This window comes from Limulus polyphemus, unplaced genomic scaffold (assembly GCF_000517525.1).
Source record: "Limulus polyphemus unplaced genomic scaffold, Limulus_polyphemus-2.1.2 Scaffold6611, whole genome shotgun sequence".
In the NCBI taxonomy this organism is placed as follows: domain Eukaryota; kingdom Metazoa; phylum Arthropoda; class Merostomata; order Xiphosura; family Limulidae; genus Limulus; species Limulus polyphemus.
This window is the reverse complement of record NW_013672221.1, coordinates 27,199-40,522: the sequence shown is the minus strand read 5'-3', so window position 1 is coordinate 40,522 and position 13,324 is coordinate 27,199. Positions and strand designations below refer to the sequence as shown.

The following is a 13,324-nucleotide window of genomic DNA, read 5'->3' as shown; positions in this document are numbered from 1 at the left end:
AATCGTATTGATAAAACCCAGTAGTGACTGTATAGCCACACAAACCTTTGAATCGTATTGATAAAACCCAGTAGTGACTGTATAGCCACACAAACCTTTGAATCGTATTGATAAAACCCAGTAGTGACTGTATAGCCACACAAACCTTTGAATCGTATTGATAAAACCCAGTAGTGACTGAATTTTTAAATAATAAAAATACAGTCACCTTATTTTATCAATATAGCTTACCAAAGGTACTATTTATTATTTTTATTGTTAGAGTATTTTTATGATAACGTCTGTGGAAATAACTCATTGAATATTGTGCATACTAGGTTGTAAAGTTTTATAATCTGAAAGGAAGATTAAGCTATAAATAATATGATTACAAGGATTATTTGCTTCATCAGATTCAAGCCATAAAATTTCTTTAGGATCGTCTATTAAAAAAGGCTTTGAAAAAGGTCTCAGTACAGAAAAGTTAGTATAATAATATCAACAATACGTTCTACACTAAAACTTTATAATGAGAGTCCACTAATGGGTCAGAATTGAGTTTATAGACTTACAACGTGGGGTTACATTCCCCTGGTGGGTAGAGTGCCCATAGTTTATTGTGTTGCTTTGCGCTAAAACAAATAAACTATCTTGATATTTTTTTTATATATTCTAAAAATATAAAGAAATTTACACATTCGAGGATTGTGTTGTAAAATCATAATTGTTTTAGGTGGTATCTTACCTTTTTTAGCCTGTCTTCAAATTCACCGAATGTTAGTCTTTGTAATTTTCCTTCATCCAAGTAGTACTGAATAAACTCGTGACTGAAACCAAATTCAACAATTCATACCAATTCTTCAATATGAACCCTTGTAGCTAAAAATATCCTCCCTAAATCAGACATTTTGTATTATGATTTATTTAATTCAGAAAATATCACATTAATGAGTGTTTCAGCGTAAGACTAATAGTTAAACTGACCATGTCATTGTTTGTGACAAGGTAAAACCAATAGTTAAACTGACCATGGCATTGTTTGTGACAAGGTAAAACCAATAGTTGAACTGGACATTACATTGTTTGTAACAACGTGAAAAACAGTAGTTAAACTGACCATGACATTGTTTGAGACAACTTTAAAAAACAGTAGTTAAACTAGCATCAAGCTGATTGTAACAACGTGAAAAACAGTAGTTGAACTAGCATCACGCTGTTTGTAACTGGACATTACATTGTTTGTAACAACATAAAAACAGTAGTTAAACTAGCATCACACTGTTTGTAACAACGTGAAACAATAGTTGAACTTTACATTACATTGTTTGTAACAACATGAAAAACAGTAGTTAAACCAGCATCACACTGTTTGTAACAACGTGAAAACAATAGTTGAACTGGACATTACATTGTTGTAACAACATAAAAACAATAGTTAAACTAGCATCACACTGTTTGTAACAACGTGAAAACAATAGTTGAACTGGACATTACATTGTTGTAACAACATAAAAACAATAGTTAAACTAGCATCACATTGTTTGTAACAACGTGAAAACAGTAGTTGAACTAACATCACACTTTTTGTAACAACGTGACAACAATATTTAAACAGACAATTAGTACTTTTTGATCATTTATTAAAAAAGGTCTCGAAAAGATTTCAGTATAGAATAGAAAAAACATATAGAATAATATCAACAGTACGTTGCGCCCTAAAACATATAGAATAATATCAACAGTACGTTCTACACTAAAACATATAGAATAATATCAACAGTACGTTCTACACTAAAACATATAGAATAATATCAACAGTACGTTCTACACATAAACTTTATATTGAGCTGTAATCTGGTACAGTCTACAATATAGGGTTACGAGTACGAGAGTAATCATGATTGGCTAGAAACCTTAAAATTGAAGAAATCTCCACATCCACAAATATGAAAACATAAATAGTTGTCCAACCTTCTAGATGGTCTCTAGAACATCATTTTGTTGATTCGAATAAAATTTAAAATGTTTTTCACAATATTACAAATTCTGGCATAATTCCTTAAGTCTTTAAAAACTAAAATTAATGATAATATAATAAATGTTTAATTTCAATTTACTTTATTAAGCAAACAATAATGATTTTGGAACTGTTTCCAAATTTAAAAACAAACTGTATTATGAAATTAATGTGAGCGATTTTTACAATCAAGTTTAGATATTAAGAATTAGTAAATAAATGTCCGAGGATATTGTTTTAAAAGTATTATTAATATCATAATTGTATTACCTTCCATATTGAATTTTATAAATCATTATCTTTAATCATCACTTCAAAGTTTTGTTGTATATTGAGAACAGTTCTCTCCCCAGAGTTGAAACATTTTAACTTACAGTGCGATGTTTTTGAAAATATCAAAAACGTCGTCCTTCGGATCTCCAACAAACTCCCCCTGGGATAACTTGGTATTACCAGATACATCACCACATATCTTGTTGGAAGGAACAATAATTTTACGGTTCCAGTAAATTGATAAAGATATACTCCGAGCATCTTTCGAGAGAGATGTAATCTGGTAGAGCCTAAAATATAGGGTTACGAGTTAATTATGATTGACTAAAAGCCTGAAAATCGAAGCAGATCTCCAACCCACAAATATGAATACATAAAAAAGTTGTCAAACAGTGGATAATTATTGTATTAATAATATCATTTAATTATAGTCCATATATATAAAACACATTCCTATGAACGTCGTTTCTGACTAACCATACATCACTTGCGGGGATGCTGTGTTTTGATATCGTTCCATATTCCACTGTTTTTGTTGTTAAAGATGTGGTACGTTATTTTGGAGACAAGTTACAATTCAGTTAAATGTTAGCTTGTAAAGAGGAATGATAAACTCATTTGTTTTCATTTCGTTAATGAAGGTAAGCGGTAACTTACAACTTTAAAATTCGGGGTTCGATTCCCGCGGTGGATACAGCAGAGAGCACAATGTGGTTTTGCTCTACAATAAATAAACAAACGTTAATGAAGGATGTCGCGACGTCTGTTAGAGTTGTATGTCATTATGATGATGAAAATGGCATATATTGTAATGATTATAATGCAAGATCGAATATTGAAATATTGTATTTGTATTAAACTTTGGAAATATTAGGACAGTTTTGTTCTTTAGTCATAGTTTCATGGAAACCAATCGTGAGACTTTTGTATAGAACAGTAGAATTGATGTTGATGCTGTATAACCGTTGTACTGTTATAGTTTTATTGCAAAATTGTACAGTTAACTATTTTTGCTCTGTCTACAACGGAAATCGAACTCTGAATTGTAGTGTTTAAAGTCTGTAAACTTACCGCTGACTCGTGAGGTGTACTTAAAGTATGTTTCTATCTAAGTTGAATTTCTTTTTCTAATATTTCTGTATTGCTATTTATTTAATGTGTTACTTGTAACTGAAAGATGGAGCTACGAACAGAAAAGGAGATATGGTTTCTTTAAAGATAATACTTTTACTATATCATTAACTGTATTACGTCACATGATCTTTGATAGTGGCTACTTAATAATATATATTCGATAAAAGTATAACACTTTTAAAATACATACGAACTATAGATTTGAATGAACTAAAATAAAGACAAGTACCTCTATTAATTAATATAAATTAAATTTTACTCCCCTTGTATATTTGACATTAATGCCCTCTAGGTTTGAGATCAGCCAACTAATTTTTACGTTTGGGTGGTTGATCTCGACAGCAACTTTAACGGGCGAGCGTGTTCGGTGACGTGGATTCGAGCACTCTAACGAAACTTTACTCACCCTCACCTTTTACTGAGTGCTTATACGAATAACATGTCACGTTTCATTGATGGCATTCTTTATTTACACCACTGACATTGAATCTATCCACACTTCACACGATAACTCCTTCCACAAATCTATTGAGCTGACTTTTGTCTACCCCTCCCCTCCCCAAACATAAATACATATAAGCTTTCTTGATGTCTCCACAAAAGACGGACTTCTTCTCACCGGCCTGTACAGGAAAAGTACAGATGATCCACAATATATTCACTATAAAAGTGGCTACGCCGTTAACCCTAAACTAAATATTACATATATATACAAACCTTACGACAAAAGAAAACATTTACTTAACAAAAAATGTATAGAAGTACAAAACAAACGATAATACAGAGAGCCTATAAAACAGAGATAGTGATAAACTCTCAATGACAAACAGACCAAAGGGTGGGTGTTCGGTTGGTGCCATTGTACGCGTTAAGTTTAACACATATACAGAAATAAAATATATTTGAAAGGTGTAAGAATAGCCTCAGATGCCATCCAAATGCACTATTTTTAGTAACAAACAACAATTTTCTCCTAGATGTCCCAGTATGGTCTCATTTCGTTTTTTTAATTATATTTCGTTCGTTTGTAATTAAGCACAAAGCTATACAATGGGCTATCTGTACTCTTCCCACCACGGGTATAGAAACCCGGTTTCTAGCGTTGTAAGTCCGCAGAGATACAACTCTTGAAAGCTACTAACACTTCATATGCACCCAAATGTTAATAAAACAGGAATGTTACTACCTCATCAGTACCCAAATGTTAGTAAAACAGGAATGTTACTACCTCATCGGTACCCAAATGTTAGTAAAACAGGAATGTTACTACCTCATCGGTACCCAAATGTTAGTAAAACAGGAATGTTACTACCTCATCAGTACCCAAATGTTAGTAAAACAGGAATGTTACTACCTCATCAGTACCCAAATGTTAGTAAAACAGGAATGTTACTACCTCATCGGTACCCAAATGTTAGTAAAACAGGAATGTCACTACCTCATCAGTACCCAAATGTCAGTAAAACGGTGATATTACTACTTCCTCAGTATCCAAATGTCAGGCGAGATACTACTACTTCATCAGTACCCAAATGTCAGTAAAACTGGGATGATACTTTTTCATCAGTACCCAAATGTAAGTAAAAGTGATATTACTACTTCCTCAGTACCCAAATATCAGTCAAATGTGGATGCTACTACTTCCTCAGTACCCAAATGTCAGTAAAACGGGGATGATACTTTTTCATCAGTACCCAAATGTCAGTAAAACAGGGATCATACTACTTCCTGAGTACCCAAATATCAGTCAAATGTGGATACTACTACTTCATCGGTACCTAAATGACCATCAAACAGGGATGTTATTACTTCATCAGCACCCAAATGTCAGTATAACGAGTATGCTACTTCTTCAATAGCACCCCAAGTATCATTCAAGAAAAAGGTTTAAAGAGTCAGCTACATTATAACATTGGATTACAGAGTAACAAATATTGTCACTTTAAATGTGTTAATACACCACAATACAATTAACAGGAGCTTTCAAAACTGCCTAATAGAGATTTCTAACAAGAAAAATGTATGATATTATATTGTACTTTCCTGAGCGCTGTTACTGAAGGGAGTTTTAAATTAATAACAAAACTCATCAGGTTGACAATGTTAGAACACCGTTTGTATTAATACTTGGAGACGGCTTGAATGGGTAATGAAGAAAAACCTTAATATAAGTTTAACATAACCACAAATGTACAACGTTTCGACAAAGGTTTTTGTACCTGATGATATACAGCAGATTCCGGAAATGTGTTGCAAGAAATAAATCAAACACAGAAAACAAAGAACTCAAGTGTTAGTAACACTAAATATTAACTCTATGCTACTATTTGGCTCCAATGTGCCTGTACACTAACTGGCTACTTCACACTCCAAAGGGCCAAAGAATTGTATCTTGGACAAAAGAAAGAAGGATTGTATTCTTGCCACCCTGCTAAGTCCTGGTGTGGTATCCCCAAATCCTAAATTACCAATTATGGTGAATGTTTGTTTATGCAAATTGAAGATGACATTAACCCCTTACTCATACGAACTACCACAAATCTCTGTAACCCATCCACAGAAGTATGGACAAACAATTACAACCTTTCTGACATGGTCACGGTTACATGAAATACTGACTCATACGAACAACCACAAATCTCTGTAACCCATCCACAGAAGTATGGACAAACAATTACAACCTTTCTGACATGGTCACGGTGACATGAAATCCTGACTCAAGACGAAGAATAGTGCAAGCCACAAGCAAGTATAACCTTTTTGACATGGTCATGGTGACATGAAATTCTGGCTCAAGACAAAGAACAGTTCAAGCTTATGATTTTTCACATTATGCTCACAAGAATGCCAGATAAATGCAAAATACATTCGCAGAAATATAGAAAAATATCGGAATATAACTAAATAAAGATATATTATCCTGAGTTATAAAAATAGTAAAATACAGTAGTTTCTAACTTATTATACTCTTCTTTATTCCAGCCCCCTAGTGGCGGACGTACAACGCTAAAAACCGAGTTTCGATACCCCTGGCGGGTAGAGCACAAATAGCTCATTGTGTAGCTTTGTGCTTAACTTCAAACAAACAAACAAATCTTTATCCCAAGGCCTACCGACGCCTAAGTCTTAGAAATTAAACAATAAAAGGTCGAATCAAGTAACTAACACAATAATAATTTTCACTTATCACATTCGTTAACCACAAAAAAGACACCATGACAATATTCGTACATAGACAAAGATAAACTTTATTAAAACACAGAGAGATAAGAAAACATCGAAATATTATAATAAAATTGGACGCAAAATGAACTAAAAACATAAAGCAAAACAAAAACTTGTTTTTATTAGAATGAATTGAATTTATCTGAAATGTTAGCGGTGTGAGATTAAAATACAAAGCAGAATGAGATTAGCTGAATATAATGCAAACTTAAATGAAATGAACTCAAGTTGATAAAGCTTAAACATATAACTAAAGCAGATAACTATAGTAATGAATTTACAACTCAAACAAAATAAAACTAAAAATTAAAGTCTAAGATAGATTAAAATTTTTTATCAAATTAAAACTGCAAGTAAAACAAAATAGTTTTGAAATTGCAAGAGTGGAATGAGAAAAAACTAAATTGTATAAACTCGAAATGAGACAAAACTAAATTGTATAAACTCGAAATGAGAAAAAAACTAAATTGTATTTATTTGTAAATTAAGCACAAAGCTACACAATAGGCTATCTGTGCTCTGCCCTCCTCGGGTATCGAAACCCGGATTCTTGTGTTGTGAGTATGTAGACATTCCGCTGTGCCACTGGGGGGCACTAAATTGTATAATCAGTAAACTCGAAATGAGACAATACTAAATTGTATAAAGAGTAAACTCGAAATGAGACAAAACTAAATTGTATTTATTTGTAAATTAAGCACAAAGCTACACAATAGGCTATCTGTGCTCTGCCCTCCACGGGTATCGAAACCCGGATTCTTGTGTTGTGAGTATGCAGACATACCGCTGTGCCACTGGGGGGGCACTAAATTGTATAAACAGTAAACTCGAAATGAGACAATACTAAATTGTATAAACAGTAAACTCAAACTCAACAAAACTATAATAAAATATAAACATAACTTAAATATACTACGAAGTGAATAAACTACAATCATTAAACTGAATCAACTGACTATAAGCTTGGAATTAAAATTAAAACACAACACACAAATGGCTTTTATTCCATGTCAGTGATATCCAAGAGATAGGAATCTTCCCACAATATACCAGTGAACGGGAAGATGGATTGGGGATAGACATAAGGATTATTAACAGAGCGCAGAAAAGTTACCATGTCAATCATACATGGTAGAAATCACTCAAGAAAGAAGGATTACCACATTGAAATGTAACTACCATTACGCCAAATTTCAGACCATATTGCAAATAAAACAGAGACCCAGCTTAACATATATCAAAAGATTACCATACTACCACGGAGCTCTTCATCTGAGACAGTTGTACACCAGTTCACCATAAAGATTTTCAGTAAACAAAACAGCTTAACGTATATCAAAAATTACCATACTACCATGGAACTCTACATCTGGGACAGTTGTGCACTGAACATCTTTATGGTGAACTGGTTTTACAATTGTCTCAGATGAAGAGCTCCGTGGTAGTATGGTAATTTTTGATATATGTTAAGCTGTTTTGGCACTGAACATCTTTATGGTGAACTGGTAAACAAAACAGCTTAACATATATAAAAAATTACCATACTACCACGGAGCTCTACATCTGAGACAATTGTGCACCAGTTCACCATAAAGATGTTCAGTAAACAAAATAAAATCTTTCCATACCTAATACATCACTAAAATATTATATAATTATTGTAATATTTTCCTAATGTTCAATCTGTCTACCTTTTACTTTGAATGATTGCACCTTTTAAACTTAGGTGGGAAGTGTAAATGATCACGACTTACCAATGTGCTGGAATGAACATGCATTCTCCAGGTGTAAGAGTAGCTTGGTGGTAAACAGGAACCTCTCCAAGAGCGGGATATTTCTGGAAGTCAACATTCTCCACATTGACTCCTGATTCTGAGCCATTTTTTCTGTCTAATACTTGGGACTAAAAAATAAAGGTTATTTCACTCATGAATTACCGTAATTCTTTCACATATTTTCACTCATTCACCTCTAATTGTCTCTCTCTCACTAACAATCTCCACTATAAGTACAAAGTGGGTTCGATTCCCCACGGTAGACACAGTAGATAGCCCAATGTGGCTTTGTTCTAAAAACCAAACAAATGCTAAGAATATTTACGATTAGATAAAATAACTAAGATTTTGAGTGAAACTGTAACTGAATTCAACTCAGATGAGATAACACTCTATGTATATTTCTTACTCTCCATTCTTGTAACAGCCATATGAACTAAGTATACCTGTTGGAACTGGGAATGTGTGTGTTATATTAAGTTATTAAGATATTTCAACTGAAGTCGTGTGTTGGGATTATGAACCTTATGTCTGAGTCTTTTCTAATGTCATACCATTTAAAATACAGCTCATTCATGATGTTAGGAAAATATACATGTTAAAAAATATAATAAAAATAAAACTTATAACTCGAGTGCTTTTGAAAGGGAAACAGGGAAAGACTGGGAACGTGATTTTAAATAAACCCATATACTATTATCATGAACACTGTTCTTACACATTGACTGGTCATTTGATTAGAACTATTAATTTCTGGTTGGACCACTTTTTACTACGATAACAGATTAGACTTGGTGTGGCATAGACTCCACAAGATTCTGGAATATGTTTTGTCTTAAAGTATTCCATCCATCCAATGACCTGAAATTAATTCGTTGATTTCGGCTAAGGATTATAGAGGTGTATGTCCATCTCCAAGATTATCAGGTGGATTAAGGATTATAGAGGTGTATGTCCATCTCCAAGATTATCAGGTGGATTAAGATCCGTGATTACCTAACCAAGAATGATGACTGACGTTACTGTTATACGTTTAGAAGTAATACAAGTGCATTGGATTGTTGCATAATCAACCTGAAAGAGCCTTGTCCATTCTGAATGTTATTCACCCTTCTAAGGACTTAAATCTTCACTACTTAAACGTTTCCACATCCGTACATCACTTCAAGTAGGTTGCACTGTAAAAGCAACCAAGTAGCATCATGTGCTTTATATTTTCACGATAAAAAACTTATAAAACATGACTCAACATATCACATGTTTCCAGTGATTCGGTGTCCACAATATGCACCCTAATCGACAGTGATGCCAGGCTTTCCTGTTTTTACATCTGACATAAGGGTTCTTCAGATAAATTGTCAGCTACTATTAAAAAATATTGAAACGTTTCACATATTATAGTTGGAAATATTTGAATGCAATTTATAAACACTGTTCTTTAACTATCAATAACTGCCAATGTCAAGATAGCTCATTGACACTGCTATTCGACTATCAATGACAAGATAGTTCATTAACACTATTTTTCGATTTTATATCAATACCAAGACAGTTTTTTAACACGATACTTAGACTATTAATGACAAAACAGTTTATTAACATTGTTCTTCGACTATCAATGACAAAACAGTTTATTAGCACTGTTCTTCGACTAATTTTTAATACATATTTATTGAAAAATATACATACCCGTTTAGGAAACTCTATAAAATTGATAAGAAGGATCTCAGCTTTACCATCAAACTGACAATGAAGTTGCTCGCGATCCTCAACTCGAAGAGGATGATGCCAAATCCCATGATGATATAGAAAACGCTAAAGTCAAAGAAAAATCAAACTCTAAGCTTATTAGGCACAGTTCCTCATTAAGTTTGTCATCCAAACAGCCATTCTAATGATAAGTAGTCATACAAAAAAATCATAAAAGTTGTTTAGATATTGTCTATAAAAGGATAAGTTAGGCAAAGGTTCACGCTATAGGAGTAATAGCACTGTCTAATAGCCTAAGCTCCCCTTCCTCCACACTAAACACATAAATGACAAATAACAAGTACAACAGTGACACTATGTTGAAAAAATTCGAAACGTGTTTAAAACAAAATCTGTAATTTTCAATGATTAGTTGACGAGTTTTGGTATGTTCTTTAACACCACAGGTGAAGGCTTCTAGCAAATAGTATGATGTTGTGAAGCAAGAATATGAACGGTTTGTTTCAGTTCAGAAATTAGACGCTAAGCTAACAAACGGATGATCAAACAAAGTTGAAATGGACAGTAACTATCTAGTTTAGAATGACACATGAGGAAATGGTCTTGGAGGAATAATCTACGAAAGTAGCTCAGGTTGAAAAAACGCCGTTTGGAAATACTTTCCTCTTTCGTCTTCAGATCATTTTATACCAAATTCAAACTCAAAACACATAAATAAATAAAATAAAATAAATGTGACAGTTATTTAGTTTTAAGAAGAAATTGTTAGATTCCTAAGGAACTAACGAACTTTTTCCCACTCGGGTGCTCGGGGGTATTTTATCCCCCTTCCTCCTGCTCTTGTTGATTAATTTGCCCTCCATGGAGCCTTTAAGTGATTAAGAATAACAACAATAATTGGTTTAGTATTGTAAGCAGTGAGGAGGAGGCACAGCGATCTCCATGGACGGTGTCCCAGTCAAAGTCAGGGAATAGTATCCTAGTTGTTAATGAAAATTATCGACAACGCCCCAACAAACGGCCTCATTTTCAGGGTCACAGAATGTCTAGGGCCATCAAATCCAAATGCCATAGAATTAAGTGTGTCTGTGTGGCGTGAGTACCACGAGAAAACCCACTTTCGATGACCAAGCGCCCAATAATCTACCTGTCCTGTGCCTAAGCTGAAAAATAGCACATGCATATGAGTTACGATAATATGAACCTAGTGATATATTTATGTAGCTATATGTTAATTTGTGTTTGTATGCGATACTTGTTGTAAGAAGATAGTGTTTTATGTAGTACACACGTGTTAGTGTGAAAGGTTAATGTGTTTCTGCTTTCCGATAGTAATTTTGTGCGAGTGAATGTAATCTTCTTTTCTTTATCTTGTGTAAGTAACTGACGGGGTGTATCTAGGAATACTTTGGACTAATCTGAATGGTGTATCTAGGAAGCCTTTGGGCTAATCTGAATGATGTATCTAGGAAGACTTTGGCTAATCTGAATTGTGTATCTAGGAAGACTTTGGCTAATCTGAATGGCGTATCTAGGAAGACTTTGGGCTAATCTGAATGGTGTGTCTAGGAAGACTTTGGACTAATCTGAATGGTGTATCTAGGAAGACTTTGGACTAATCTAAATGGTGTATCTAGGAAGACTTTGGGCTAATCTGAATGGTGTATCTAGGAAGACTTTGGGCTAATCTGATTGGTGTATCTAGAAAGACTTTGGGCTAATCTGAATGGTATATCTAGGAAGTCCATTCAGATTAGCCCAAAGTCTTCCTAGATACACCATTCAGATTAGCCCAAAGTCTTCCTAGATACTCCATTCAGATTAGCCCAAAGTCTTCCTAGGTACACCATTTAGATTAGCCCAAAGTGTATCTAGGAATATTCTATTCTGTTGTAATTGCAATTTACTAAGGATGTTTTCATACATGTTATAAGTGTCCTGACCGCCGTATTCGATAACTGGTCGTACATATGTTTTATAAATTTTTAAAATGGTGTTTGTGTTGCACCCTTTGTTTCGACCAGCAACACCTCTTAAATAATTCGTGCGTTTACAATTTTTTTCTCTCTAATATTCTGTGTGTTCTGCCCTTGTAAGTCTTATGTCAAATGTAACACCAGGAAATTTGGCACTGGAATATAGTTTTATTTCCACATTACTCAGTTTAAGTTTTACTTTTTTCAAATTTTTATTTAAACTTCTGCGGAATATAATTCCTTGAGTTTTAACTGGGTTAACCCACCAATCAGTAAATATATTGAATGGATTCTAAACGCCATCCGCTACTATTAGCGGATGTCTTAATACACTCCAAACAGCAATCTCATCTGCATATTGAGAACAATATGTATAAGTTATATCGGGTTATAGTATGTTGTTTACAATAAAATGTACAGGAGTGGCGAAAGGAAAGAGCTTTGCGGAACTCCTACTGTGACGTTATAGGTCTTTGAAAGTGTGTTATTTACTTTTACAATAGCCGTGCGGTCAGTTAGGACACTAGAAATCCACCTGGTTCTTGTAATATTTATATATTCATGGAGTTAAGCCTATATCTAATGGCATTATACCAAACCCTGTCAAATGTCTTTCGGACATCTAGAAAAACTTCAATAGTGGCTTGATTATTATTGAATGCTTTGAAAAAAGGTTCTGTAAGACGTGTTAAGTGATCTATTGTTTGTCTTTTTTTTTCATAGAAAGAGTGTTGTATATTTGGAAGAAGGTTATTTTTTCACAGAAATAAATGAGTCTTTATGCTACTATTTTTTTTCAACTAGTTTAACCAGACAACTAAGTAGACTGATTGGTCTCAAGTTATCCGGGTTTGAGCTTTTGGCAAACATTTTTGGGATAACTGTAATAAATGCTTTTTCCAGATATCCTGTAAGCATCTTTTTATTAGTTCATAAGTTTTGTTAGGTACGTGGGTAGTTTGTCAGAGGCTTATCGTGTTCGGGAGAAGAATTCTTTAACGATTTTATGTTAAGGATTTTCGTGTCCGGGGGAAGAATTCTTTAACGATTTTATGTTAAGGATTTTCGTGTCCGGGAGAAAAATTCTTTAACGTTTTTATGTTAAGGCTTTTCGTGTCCGGGAGAAGAATTCTTTAGCGTTTTTATGTTAAGGCTTTTCGTGTCCGGGAGAAGAATTCTTTAGCGTTTTTATGTTAAGGCTTTTCGTGTCCGGGAGAAGAATTATTTAACGTTTT

The 13,324-nt window shown here is 33.7% G+C and overlaps 1 protein-coding gene across 1 annotated transcript in view; it reads right to left on the bottom strand.

Moving 5' to 3' along the window:
* Positions 1-697: 697 nt before the first annotated feature.
* The window catches only part of LOC111089556, a 17,569-nt gene continuing 4,942 nt past the window's right edge, over positions 698-13,324 (bottom strand). Inside the window, exons 2-5 of the mRNA XM_022402309.1 lie at positions 10,093-10,218; positions 8,383-8,531; positions 2,371-2,559; positions 698-806 (exon numbers count right to left, since the gene is read on the bottom strand). Coding sequence (XP_022258017.1) covers positions 698-806; positions 2,371-2,559; positions 8,383-8,531; positions 10,093-10,218 — 573 coding nt within the window. The remainder of the gene's footprint in view (positions 807-2,370; positions 2,560-8,382; positions 8,532-10,092; positions 10,219-13,324) is intronic.